This window comes from Scyliorhinus canicula, chromosome 1, assembly GCF_902713615.1.
Source record: "Scyliorhinus canicula chromosome 1, sScyCan1.1, whole genome shotgun sequence".
Taxonomy (NCBI): domain Eukaryota; kingdom Metazoa; phylum Chordata; class Chondrichthyes; order Carcharhiniformes; family Scyliorhinidae; genus Scyliorhinus; species Scyliorhinus canicula.
In genome coordinates this window covers 41,079,889-41,094,128 of record NC_052146.1, presented here as the reverse complement: position 1 = coordinate 41,094,128, position 14,240 = coordinate 41,079,889, and the positions used below count along the sequence as shown (strand labels likewise).

Genomic DNA, 14,240 nt, shown 5'->3' with positions numbered 1-14,240 from the left:
GTAGTTGCTGTGAAAGGCCCCTAGTCGCCACATTCCGGCGCCTGTTCGGGGAGGCTGGTACGGGAATTGAACCGTGCTGCTGGCCTCTCTTGGTCTGCTTTTAAAAGCCAGCGATTTAGCCCAGTGTGCTAAACCAGCCCTCCTGGCGGCAGGTTCTGATGCTCTTGGCACTGTGTACAATGCTGGGCCACCTTCTCTATGTCAGCACCAATGCCTGGCCACCATAAAAAGCTATGGGCTAACATCCTCATTTTTAACACCACTGGGTGTCTGTTGTGGAGGTCCTGCAGGAGTGGCGCACGTCCACGCTCAGGAACAATAATGCACATTCCCCACAGAATGACACCATCCTCGATGCTCAGTTTGAATATCTTGTTGGTGTACGCCTTCAAATCCCCTGGCAAAGCGCGGTGTTCGATTGGATGATGTGTTGCACCCAGAACAACTGCAAGTCTGTCTGAGTCCAGCCACGGAATCAGGATGTGTGACCATCAAGAAATCCATAAAATGGAGGGCAGTGATGACCGCGTCGACTGACGCCGGTGCAGGCGACCTGGTGGGAAGAAGGAAGTGTCTCAATGCACCAGCTTGCCGAATTTCTGACCCGGACCGGTGTTCCAATATATACTTGTACGCTGCTAATAGCGGTGCCCGTTGTTGGACCCTGGCAGAGGCAATGGGTGAAATTGCTCGGTCCTCGGCATTGGTGGCCCGGAGGACAAGCATCTGGAGGCTGGATCGGATATGGTTGAAGGTACGGTGGCTGACCACAAATAGCGTCGTACCCATGTCTAACTCCAGACAGAACGTTTGGTGGCGCTCTGGGCCCTGCGGGGCACCTACCACTCCTGTGGGCCTGCTTCCTGGGTAGAATCCGAGCGGCGTACAACTTGGCAGCCATGATCAGCACTGCCATTCCTTGGAGCTCTTGGACCCCTTGTTCCACACTCCCTCAGGAAATGGTGATTACCAAAGTGCGCTGTAATGTCAGGACAGTCACAGTCAGCAATTTTCTCTGCATGTCGCTATCGCAGATTCCACACACAAACCTGTCTTGCAACGTCTCTTTGAGTATGGCGCAAAATTCAAATTTCAGCCAATTTGCGGAGGCAGGCTGGGAGGTCGCTGGTCGACTCTGACTGGACCTGAGTAGCTGTATGAAATCAGAAATGCCTGATGATTAAAGCGGTTTTGGGTCAAAATGCTCCCCTACCAGGGTCACCAACACAACGAACAACCATGAATACGGTGTAATCGGGTGGGTGAGGCTCTTTATGAGGCTGTTCATAAAGGCCACTGCAGGCCATCAGCAACACCACAGGCCGTTCGTCCTCGATGATCCCATTTGTACAAAAGAAAATGCTGCATGCGTTCCACATACTGCCCCCAGTCATCAATACCTGCTTGAAATGGTTCGAGCTTACCAATATGCAACATTTTGGCAGATGGTTGAGAGGCCTCTCTGGGCCTAGGCGAAATGACTCCGGCGTGTAGTACTTGGTGCAGATGGCAGCTCCACTTTATTCACGTCGCCAGTGTAGAGTAGCACAGATGGACCAAGCAGTTGGAAAATAAAAGTACGGTTTATTTACGCTATACAAGAATCTCCACTCCCCTCAGGGTCTCCCTCCCGACCTGCACCCATGTCGGGGCGTTTATACAAGTGAGCCTTACCCTTGTTAAGGGAAGGCCCTAGCCCCGTTGACGGGCAGTTCATATTCTGTGGAAGTCATGGGGAATCTGATACTTTTTGCTGCGACCTCCACGAGGGTTATAACAGTTTCCCACCACAGTGGGAAGTGCATTCACCAACTGAATCTTTGGGGGAGTTTAAAAATGTTAAAATTATTTTGCTGTTGCATAATCTCTATTTCAGATATTTTCAAGTGAATATATACCTAAAATTGTAACCAGGCGATACTGTTTCACCAAAGTTTTTGTTGTCAAGGCGCCGAAAGGTATACTTAGGAACACACTTGGATGCAGATTGGTCCAGATTGCAGTTCCACGCTACTAAAATCCCCATCACTCCACCCTGTAAAACAGATAATATTCAAAGGAGTTTTTATGTGAAATCAATATAAAACCATCAGTTTTCATAAATGAATGATTTCTAATGCAACTCCTGTCCTTACTGTTATCCAAAGATTATCTGTTCCTGCCATTTCACTAGAATGAGGCCTCTATTTTGAACATTTTAGGATTGGTGAGGCCAAAATTATCCCTTAGTTCAAGTGGTAAGTCCATATAATTTTCAACAGTCCAGATAGTTCCCAGCTTTTATTCTTGGTTTGTATTTACCTCATTGCTTACAGGGAAGTAATAGATGCTTTGCAGTTTCTCCTGATATAGAGTAAGCAAAATCACTTTAGGCACAAATGTAGTATCCAGTAATTTCAACTAAACTATGTTAGGATTGGACTCTGCTGTGATGGGACCTCACAGGAGTATTTCCCCGCCAATATTCACCTGGTTACCATGTGTAAATAGTACAATCATAATTTAAGACAATCACTATTTAGCAAGCCGGTTTCTCACTCGCCAGCTGAGACCCACTCACTTCCCTCCCGTTTTCTCATCTTCCTGATGTTGCAGCTCCAACCCTGCAGGAAGTACAGTGAAACCTAAACTGTTGAAAAGAGATGAAAAGTCAGATAGTTGACAGAAACAAGGAATGAGCAAAGGAAGCATCTGAAGCGAGAAAAGCAGGAAACAAAAGAAAATAAAACGGAGAAGGAAAAATAAAGGAAACGTCAAGAATGACAATTGGCTTGAGTGGACCTTCAGTGAAGGCATATAAGTGTAATGTGCTGCATTCCTACCATCATTTTGTTAGCAGTTGCAGCTTTGCATGTGAAGGATGGTGGTTTGGTGATAGGCTGGAGGCCAACGAGTGTTTGTAGTACCATGCTCAAAATGTTTTCAGGTGTCAGGAAACAAAAAAGACAGGGAGAAATAGCCTAAACTTATAATATCAATTGTAGCAGCACATATCTGTAAATTTGAAAAATTGAATCAGTGAGAGATAGACAAAAGGGGAAAAGAAATCAAGAATATCATAGGCAAATAAGATTAATTTATGATATGTTGATTCTAACCATCGGGAAAGAAAATTGCCTTGCTCGGTTTCATTTGCTTTAAAATTATGTATTTGTTTCCTTTACACTGATGTGGAGATCTGACATTGGATTGGGGTGAGCACAGTAAGAAGTCTTACAACACCAGGTTAAAGTCCAACAGATTTGTTTCAAATCACTAGCTTTCGGAGCACAGCTCCTTCCTCAGGTGAACCGAAAGCTAGTGATTCAAAACAAACCTGTTGGACTTTAACCTGGTGTTGTAAGACTTCTTACTATACCTTCCTTTACACTGTTTTCGGTATTTGTTTTGTCACCAGATCACAACCAAGAATATAAGGCATTAAATCTTTCTGCACAGGAATTTTAGTTATTTAGAAACTTGGCCATTGTGTTAATATAATCTTTCACAAAACAGCAGCTGCTTTTGCACAATGCTCACTTGGGAGGGTGGAGTTTTAAGATGGCAGAAGTGTATTACAGCCCACTATAAAGAGATGATGAGATCTTCACCAGGTCATATCTGAACAATATTAAACAAACCTCAACAGCTAGTCTTTGAAAGTCCTCTCCTGCTTCTTGAACCATATCTCCGAGGCGGAAAATTGGGCAGAAAGGATCACTTTTCCGATTGAAACGACAAGATTTTAAGTAGCCAGTACTTGCATTTGTCAATATATTTCTCCTGCAGCAACAGATAAGGAATATGTCACATTTTTCCTATATTATGAACATGTGTGGTATAAATGGGCAACACAAAGCAGCTACTAAACTTACTTTGAAAAATTAAACTTGGGGAAGGTAATGCTGTTCTTTATTAACACAGTGAAGTTCTCAGCTGCTCCAAGAAGTGCAGGCCTATGAACAAAGACCATTTACAACATTAACATGAATATCAATACACTTTAATTTCATTTTCCTGTAAAGTGTTTTTGATCCTTGTTATTCAACCTAATTTATTCCATGAATTCTTCCAATTGATGACTAAATAATTAAAGGTATTTGAGCTAATTTGTATCCACTGTGAAAGGACCCTTCCCGTTGATTCCTTTATTTTCCATTTCTTTTATTTTGACATCATTTTTGATCCATGGATGTTCAATGGACATCTACCTTTAAGTCAAGCAGAGGAAGTGAGGAACTCAAATGTTTCAAAATAGTAGACTGTGCTAGCTTTTGAAAAGCAGAACTCAGACTTTTTGGCACCCAAGAGACCGGAAGGCTTGGTTCGATTGGTTTGCTGGTGGCCACTGAATTCGCCAAAAGGCCGTATTCTGCCCAGCAATAGGCAGTGATTGGGTCCTATACAAGTGGAATGGTTTTCAGAGAACCAAGGAAAGGGGGTTCCTGGATGCTCTAAGAGAATGTGTGCCTCTCTTTTGCCAGAAAAGCTGCAAAGCTGCTGTATTTCTGAACCTACAGAGAACCTGGATGAATCTACAGTGAAAACCATTCCAGACTAAAAGCAGAAACCTTTAACTGAAAGTCTAGACTGAAGGAAGACAACTATCTAAAACAAAGACTCTTTTCCTTTTACTTTCATTATTATTTTTACACCCTTCTTTTCCCCTCTGTGTTTATTTGTCTGTCTTGTCCATGTGTTTAGAAAGTAGGGAGGGGCAAGTTAAAGAGGGAGGTGCCATGATATGCAAACATGCAGCTAATGAACACATGGAATAGGACACAACCAATGGGCAGTCAGGACACTCAGGGGTGGTATCTCACTATAAAAGGGACGAGGCACCCACACCCTGCTTCTTTCCACAGACCAACAACTACAGAGTGAGACAGGATGTATCCTCAGCATCACACCCCAGCATGTGGCTTGGAGAAAGGCTGGTTCAGTTAGACTGAGTTACTACATTTAGATTAGCAGAGAGTCGAACTCATTGAGAACTGTGCTAATAGTTCAATAAAACACATTGAACTCACTTCAAAGTCTGGAGCATCTTTTACTCAAAACTGCATCAAGTGGCAGCTTGTGTTATTCCAAATTACCTAACACAACAGGAGGGTTAAGAATTAAATAATAGTTAACCAGGTGTATTTGCCGCATATTTAATTATAGTTATTATTAATAAAAAATAATTGTGTTTAAATCTACAAACCTGGTGACTGTAGTTATTGGGCAGCAAAGGGCCAAAGACTTCAAGTTTTTTTCTAAGAATTATTTGTTAATTTCAATTGTGTTGTGACTCCGGGTCAAGTGGGGCTGGAATTGACCGCACACTGGCCCAAGGGGTCCTAACAATTGCTTCACACTTTCACCTGATAATGTCACAATTAAGGGTGACCTATCTCTGAAAAACAAAGGTTAGCAATTGGCTGAAATGAAGGCAGGAATTCTGTTGAGGTGCTGAGGTTCTCGCCCACTGGTCGGAGAACCGGCAGGAACTCTCATTAGTTCCATGAGGGAGGCATGACCAAATCAAATGCCCTTCAGCACTTGATTGATGACCATCAAGGCTTCCCCGTAATTGAGATCCCTGGTGGAAGAAGTCTCACCCACCAAGAGCTTACTGTCACCAACACCAGCAGTGACAGCTGGCGGCAATGAATCATTCAGAGGCCTAGGATCACTGTGGGACCTCAGGCTAAAGGTGGGATGGGGTTCCAGGGACTGGTAAGGAGGTTGGAGGTAAGGCAGATGAGTGGCTTTCAGTGGCCATATCTCTTCCGATGCCAGGTATGTGGATTGGGCACAGAGTGCCTGACTAAGGTAAATATTGGTCCTTTAGAGGATGAGAAGGGAGTTTTAATAATGGGAAATGAGGAAATGGCTGAGGAACTGAACAGGTTTTTTGGGTCGGTCTACACAGTGGAAGACACAAATAACATGCCAGCGACTGATAGAAATGAGGCTATGACAGGTGAGGACCTTGAGAGGATTGTTATCACTAAGGAGGGAGTGATGGGCAAGCTAATGGGGCTAAAGGTAGACAAGTCTCCTGGCCCTGATGGAATGCATCCCAGAGTGCTAAAAGAGATGGCTAGGGAAATTGCAGATGCACTAGTGATAATTTACCAAAATTCACTAGACTCTGGGGTGGTCCCGGTGGATTGGAAATTAGCAAACGTGACGCCACTGTTTAAAAAAGGAGGTAGGCAGAAAGCAGGAAATTATAGGTCAGTGAGTTTAACTTCGGCAATAGGGAAGATGCTGGAATCTATCATCAAGGAAGAAATTGCGAGGCATCTGGATAGAAATTGTCCCATTGGGCAGACGCAGCATGGGTTCGTTAAAGGCAGGTCATGCCTAACTAATTTAGTGGAATTTTTTGAGGACATTACCAATGCAGTAGATAACGGGGAGCCGATGGATGTGGTATATCTGGATTTCCAGAAAGCCTTTGACAAGGTGCCACACAAAAGGTTGCTGCATAAGATAAAGATGCATGGCATTAAGGGTAAAGTAGTAGCATGGATAGAGGATTGGTTAATTAATAGAAAGCAAAGAGTTGGGATAAATGGGTGTTTCTCTGGTTGGCAATCAGTAGCTAGTGGTGTCCCTCAGGGATCCGTGTTGGGCCCACAATTGTTCACAATTTACATTGATGATTTGGAGTTGGGGACCAAGGGCAATGTGTCCAAGTTTGCAGATGACACTAAGATGAGTGGTAAAGCGAAAAGTGCAGAGGATACTGGAAGTCTGCAGAGGGATTTGGATAGGTTAAGTGAATGGGCTCGGGTCTGGCAGATGGAATACAATGTTGACAAATGTGAGGTTATCCATTTTGGTAGGAATAACAGCAAACGGGATTATTATTTAAACGATAAAATATTAAAGCATGCCGCTGTTCAGAGAGACTTGGGTGTGCTAGTGCATGAGTCACAGAAGGTTGGTTTACAAGTGCAACAGGTGATTAAGAAGGCAAATGGAATGTCGTCCTTCATTGCTAGAGGGATGGAGTTTAAGACTAGGGAGGTTATGTTGCAATTGTATAAGGTGTTAGTGCGGCCACACCTGGAGTATTGTGTTCAGTTTTGGTCTCCTTACTTGAGAAAGGACGTACTGGCACTGGAGGGTGTGCAGAGGAGATTCACTAGGTTAATCCCAGAGCTGAAGGGGTTGGATTATGAGGAGAGGTTGAGTAGACTGGGACTGTACTCGTTGGAATTTAGAAGGATGAGGGGGGATCTTATAGAAACATTTAAAATTATGAAGGGAATAGATAGGATAGATGCGGGCAGGTTGTTTCCACTGGCGGGTGACAGCAGAACTAGGGGGCATAGCCTCAAAATAAGGGGAAGTAGATTTAGGACTGAGTTTAGGAGGAACTTCTTCACCCAAAGGGTTGTGAATCTATGGAATTCCTTGCCCAGTGAAGCAGTTGAGGCTCCTTCATTACATGTTTTTAAGGTAAAGATAGATAGTTTTTTGAAGAATAAAGGGATTAAGGGTTATGGTGTTCGGGCCGGAAAGTGGAGCTGAGTCCACAAAAGATCAGCCATGATCTAATTGAATGGCGGAGCAGGCTCGAGGGGCCAGATGGCCTACTCCTGCTCCTAGTTCTTATGAGGTACTCCTCAGGGAGGTCACTGGTAAACCTGGCAAACCATCCTAGGCCTTGCAGCCTCCATTTAATCCCTGAGCCATCACTAAAGTGTGGCGGGCTTGAGGGTTATGGGTGTCAATTGAATCACTAATGAACCCAATTGACATTCCACCACCACCAACCAGGAATCCTCTGTCAAGCTCTTTTGCCATTCCACTTAGTTATGGGAGGTTTTGCCGCCAATGGGAGACTGACAAAAGGCCTCTCCCATGATTAAGTGGGCCTGGCCGCCATCTTAACTGCTGCAATGGGCTCCAATAAATACAGCCTGATGGTTTATTTGTTAAAACACTAATCAAATATCTGATTAACTAAACATGAGTGAATTAGCATTCATGAAATTCAGCTGACAAGGAAAGAAAAAGCAACAGAAAATTGAGCAAATTATTCAACTTTTTTCAAATGTTCAAATGATACAATACCAAATTGGCAAGAAACAGGAATTTTAGCCCCCAAAATTGATGCGAGCACAAAATGTGCTATCCAATTTTGTAATTTATTTGATTCGTTTGGAATAAATAATTAACAGGAAGAAATTTGCCCAAATGTACTCTTGTTTCCACCTGTACAATTTCAGTGAAATGCTGCAGTTATGTTCATTGACTGAAGTTTGTCATTCTTAAACCTATACCATGAAAACCTTGTAATATTGCAAATATCTGAAGATTTCCACTCTAATAATGTCAGTGCTTCAATAATTAATGCTGGCAAGTCTTGCTTCAATTGGGGCAAGGTGTTCAAGATTTTGTTGAGGGATGGCATAAAAGGTTACCCTGAAGATTGTAGAGTCTCACTTGGCCAGAAGGGACAGATATTATTTTTGGAAAATACAGATCTGGTGAATAAAGGTGATGAAGTGGATTAGTGCCTGAATAATCCAAAGGGATACTGAGGAGGTATGACAGTGGGCTAGATAGCTGATAGTATTCAACATGGGTAAAAGTGTGAAATTATGACATTGGACAGAAGTATGAATGCCGGAGCAGCACGGTGGCGCAGTGGGTTAGCCCTGCAGCCTCACGGCGCTGTGGTCCCAGGTTCGATCCCGGCTCTGGGTCACTGTCCGTGTGGAGTTTGCACATTCTCCCCATGTTTGCGTGGGTTTCGCCCCCACAACCCAAAGATGTGCAGGCTAGGTGGATTGGCCACGCTAAATTGCCCCTTAATTGGAAAAATGAATTGGGTACTCTAAATTTATATAAAAAGAAAGTAAGAATGCCAATTATGTATTAAATGGCATATGATTGAAGTAATGGAGTTGAAAGGATCAGCTCCATTGAGGTGAAAAAAGCAGATTAAAATATTGGGATATAATCTATGGATGTGATTTACTAGGCTAACGAGATGTTTTTGAAGTTGTGTCCAGCTTTGGGTGAATAATAATGATCGCTTAGTGTCACACGTAGGCTTTAACAAGTTATTGGGAAAAGCCCTCAGTCGCCACATTCCGGCACCTGTTCAGGGCGGCCGGTACGGGAATTAAACCCGTGCTGCTGGCACTGTTCTGCATGACAAGCCAGCTGTTTAGCCCACTGTGCTAAACCAGAAACTGCATGTAGGTTATTCTGTTTTGGTGTCCATATTGCAGAAAATATATGGAACTGTTGGAAGGAGTCAGAGCATTGAAAAGGTCCATGAGTATTATCACGTTTTTAATTTATCAATAGGATTTTTAACCAATAATTTACTTACTTAGGAATAACTGTGTCATTTTCCACAGGACACCAAGCAAAAATCTCACATGTTTTCACCTTTTCACTGTATCTGACACATTTTCCAGTTAAAACTCCTAAGATTAAAACAGAACTCACAATAACATTTGTGATCGAAAATAACATTTCTTATGCATTTTCAATATGGAACTTTACTAAGTCGTGAATGAGAAATATAAAATGAAAAATCAATTTGTAAATAGAGATTGTCTATAGGAAAGCACTGGAGATGGACTTGTAGTACATTTCTTGATTGTTACGATCCCAGTTGGTGTTAGAACTGAATGTCAAGATCCCAGATTGGAACGCTCGCTCAAAAGACCATGGGCGAGATTCTCCCATATGGGGAGAAATCGTAAGGCTGGCGTCAAATCCGGGCGGGTTTGACGCCAGCTCCCCCCCTTCCCGACCGGGAACCGATTCTGGTCCCCGGTCGGGGCTAGCAGCCCAACGCCATAAGCTCCGGCATCACGGGCTTAACGAATTTCGTTAAGCCCGCTTGCCCGAGTTAGCGGCGGCTGACGCGTCATATGACGTCAGCCGCGCATGCGCGGATTAGAAGACTCCAACCCGCGCATGCGCGGATGACATCATCGCGTATTTGCGCGAAATCCGCGCATGCTCGGGCCGGGATGCCCCTCAGCCGCCCCGCGAATTGGTACTGCCGTGCCAATCGGTGCCATGGTTATAAAATGCGAGTGTTTACGGCCGTTTTTACGAACGGCCAGACCAGGTGTGTTTGCCGTTCGTAAAAACAGCCGTAAAGGGCTGGGAACTCGGCCCATCTATCAGCTGTGAATCGCTGCCGGCCGTAAAACGGCGGCAGCGATTCGTGTCGGGAGTTGGGCGTGGGGGGGGGAGAATAGCGGGAGGGCGTCGGAACAGCGTGGCCGTAAAATTTTACGAGCCACGCTATTCTCCGCACCGTCGGGAGTGCGGAGAATCTCGCCCCATGGGTGGGATTCTCCATCCCGCCGCACCTGTTTTCTGGTGCAGAGGAGCAGTGGGATCCTCCAACCCTCCAGCTAGCCTATGAGGTTTCCCATTGTGGGCACCCCACGCCATCAGGAAATCCACTGGCCTGAGTGCACTGCTGGCGAAACGGAGGATCCCTCCGGTGGAGAATCCAGCCCCTGGCACCGGGACTGAATCAGTGGGGTTCTACGATCCTGAAAGCAGCACCGGTCCCGAAGCAATTCAGGATCTAGCACCGGTATCACTTGGAACTCGTGCAATTCCAATGCATGACAACATCCAATTCGGCAGGGTGGGGATTGGAACTTGAGAGGCTGACAAGTAGCGGCTGCATATAAGCACTCCACTCCCCAGACTCATTCAGCCAAGACGATGGCACCCCGAAGAGCGGTTCCATCAGTACGAAGCTCGAGATCCTGCTGGACGCCTTGGAGGATAGGTGTGGCACCTTGTTCCCCGGGATGGAAAGCGGGTTGCCACCCACTGCTGTACACCGGGCCTGGGCGCAGAGGGCAAAGGCCTTAAGTGCTGTGGGCCCCACCACCAGGACCAGCCAGCAGTGCCGTAAAAAGCTGCACATCCTCCTCAGGACGGCCAGGGTGAGGAACCAGCAACCCCCCTCCCCGGCGCACCATGACACCTGGAACATTCGCGAGACTGCTGGGCCCGTACAGGCCTGGTTGCTCCTGAGGATGGACGTCAAAGGGGACCTCCAACCTGTCGAAACAGGTTCACCTGTTCACAATAAACGCCTGTTCACAAATGTTCCAACCTGTCTCGGTACTCTATCAGAAAGGTGTGAGGGATGGGCAAGCTTCAGAGGGGGTGCGGGGAGGGGATGGGTGGCCATTGGAGGTGGGCATGAGCCAGGGCCCCCAGATCAGCCACCACACATCGCCTTGGGGATGGTGGGGGGAAGGGGCAGGTGCACCCATGTGGCCAGTGTCATTCTGCACAACCAAGGGCCATGGCGGCAGTCCTGGTCATCCTGGTCATCCCCCAGTATGCCTCCCAGCTCAGGCAGACACATCATCCCTCCCCTCCCACTGCCCAGCCCTACCAGCGGCAGGACCGGCAGCCCATGATTACACCTCTGGGAACATGTCCTAGCTCCTCTCTCTTCCTCAGCAGTCACGACGCCTCTCTCCCAATTTTATTTTATTTTTTTAAATAATTTTTATTCAAGTTTTCACAAATTTTCACCAACAAGAACACAAAGAAATAAGAACAATAACCCCCCCTCTATACACAAATAATAAATTAACAGAAATAATTAACATGAAGGCAAATATACACGTCCAATCAAGAAAAACAAACAAACCCTCACCAGCCCCCCACCCACCCCAAACTCCCCCCTATCGGGGACCACACCGAAGCCCCCACCTCCCCCCTGAGCCGCCTCCATTGCCCCAAATTTTGAGGGTAGCCGCCACCACCGGGCTCGTAGTATACCTCATTGGAGGGCCCGCCTGAAAAAAGCCTTAGGAATCAGGATAGGAAGGCACTGGAACAAGAACAAAAACCTCAGGAGCACCGTTATTTTGACTGACTGCACCCTGCCAGCCAGGGAGAGTGGCAGCACACCCCACCTCTTAAACTCCTCCTCCATCTGCTCCACCAGCCTGTAAAGTTAAGCCCCCCCCCCCCCCCCCCCCCCCCCGCACTATCCCCATTCCAGTTTCTCGACTCCCTCAGCGCCATGGCCAGGGGTTCAATCGCCAGCGCAAAGAGCAGGGGGGACAGGGGGCACCCCTACCTCGTCCCCGGTGCAATCGGAAATACTCTGACCTCCTTCTGTTCGTAGCCTCATATAGCAACCTCACCCACCTGACGAACTCCTCCCCAAACCCGAACCTTTTCACTTTTCAGCACCTTCCACAGGTATCCCCATTCCACCCTATCAAAGGCCTTCTCCGCATCCACCGCCGCCACTACCTCCACCTCCCCTTCCACCGCCGGCATCATTATAACATTTAAGAGCCTCCATACATTAGCATTCAGCTGCCTCCCTTTCACAAACCCCGTTTGATCCTCATGTATAACCTGTGGCACACAGTCCTGTATCCTCATGGCCAGTATCTTTGCCAGCAACTTTGCATCTACATTGAGATTGGCCTATACGACCCACACTGTAGGGGATCCTTGTCCCGCTTCAGGATCAAGGAGATCAGCGCCCTAGACATCGTCGGGGGCAGAGCCCCCATTTCCCTTGCCTCGTTGAAGGTCCTTACCAACAGCGGCCCAGCAGGTCCAAATACTTCTTATAGAATTCAACCGGGAACCCATCTGGCCCCGGTGCCTTCCCCACCTGCATGTTCCCTATCGCAAAAGCTCCTAAAGACCCCATTGAAACCCACCGCACTTCGTACAGTGCTCCCTCTTCCGTCCCTAACTCCCCCAATCTCCCGAGCTGCCTCCCGCTTCCGAAGCTGGTGCGCCAGCATCTGGCTCGCCTTTTCTCCGTATTCATATATCGCCCCCTGCGCCCTCCTCCACTGCGCCTCCGCCTTCCTGGCTGTCAATATATCGAACTCAGCCTGGAGGCTACGCCGCTTCCTCAGCAATCCCTCCTCCGGGGCCTCCGCGTACCTCCAATCTACCCTCACCATCTCCCCCACCAACCTCTCCCTCTCTCTCCTCTCCCACCTCTCCTTGTGTGCCCTAATGGAGATTAGTTTTTCTCTGACCACCGCCTTCAGCGCCTCCCAGACCACCCCTACTTGCACCTCCCCATTATCATTAGTCCCCAGGTACCTCTCTATACACCTCCGGACGCGCCCGCTCACCTCCTCGTCCGCTAACAACCCCACCTCCAGACGCCATAGCGGACGGTGGTCTCTCTCCTCCCCCAACTCGAGGTCCACGCGGAGCGTGATTGGAAATGGTTATTGTGGTGAATGTAACATGGTAATTCACACTGTATCTTTGTAAGTGCAGTAGCGTTATCCGACCACTAGGGGCAGTAGCTCTGGGAATGCTCAGGAGCTTGTACAGGGCTCCACCCTTGGCTCCGCCCACGACTCCTTCCCCTTGTGCTGCTGTATAAATACCCTTGTCCAGAGTCAGCCTGCAGTTCACCGAGAGTTCATCAACGGGTAACAGGCTGGCTCTGTAGTAAGTAGATTAAAGCCTATATTCATATCGGAAAACACGTGTCTGGTGAATTGATGGTTCCATCAGCTATCGCCGAATATTCCGTGTCCTCCACCCTCGGAAACAGCGCCCCACTCATGACGAAAAAGTCAACCCGGGAGTAGGCCTTGTGGACATGGGAGAAGAATGAAAATTCCCTAGCCCCCGGCCTCGTAAATCTTCAGACGCAGTAAGCTTCAGACGCTTACTACAAGACAACTCAGCTGCAGAAACAGAAAGACCAAAATGGCAAGAAACACTCCTACTGGACATTGGACTTGGGAAGACATCGCTTATTCGAGGATGTGGCTTGGAACCCCACCTCAGCTGGACACGACCGGCAATGTAAGAAATGTCTGGAAAATATTTAAACAAATGTTCGATTTTTATATCATAGCTAATGATGTAGCAGCAGCCTCAGACGAAATTAAAATAGCACTGCTCATCGCAGGACATGAAGCTAGGAAAGTATTTAATGGATTTAAATACTCAAAAGATGAAGACAGCAACAACTAACAAACAATACTAAACAAATTTGAAGAGTACTGTAAGGAATTTGAACAGCACGGTATGCTCAGAGGCCAAACTGCACAGAGACTGAGTGAGGCAAAACTCTACAAACAGAAAGGGTTCAGTCAAGAAATCGCGACTGAAAAGTACAGATCAAAAAGAAGAAATAACTTGAATTTTTCACAAAGCCAAAATGCTGAAATCCAGTCCAGATCGAAAGGAAAAGGTAACTTACAACTTTCAGAAAGAAAGAACGCTGAAATCCGCGATAAAATGGC

The 14,240-nt window shown here is 46.7% G+C and overlaps 1 protein-coding gene across 4 annotated transcripts in view; it reads right to left on the bottom strand.

Moving 5' to 3' along the window:
• LOC119961814 (P2X purinoceptor 4-like) overlaps positions 1–14,240 on the bottom strand; it is a 137,825-nt gene that overhangs the window by 39,564 nt on the left and 84,021 nt on the right. For 3 of the 4 annotated variants that reach the window (XM_038789174.1, XM_038789202.1, XM_038789185.1), the window contains exons 5-8: positions 9,326–9,422; positions 3,855–3,935; positions 3,621–3,762; positions 1,899–2,035 (exon numbers count right to left, since the gene is read on the bottom strand). In XM_038789174.1, coding sequence (XP_038645102.1) covers positions 1,899–2,035; positions 3,621–3,762; positions 3,855–3,935; positions 9,326–9,422 — 457 coding nt within the window. The remainder of the gene's footprint in view (positions 1–1,898; positions 2,036–3,620; positions 3,763–3,854; positions 3,936–9,325; positions 9,423–14,240) is intronic. The other variant, XM_038789193.1, reaches the window with a different exon arrangement.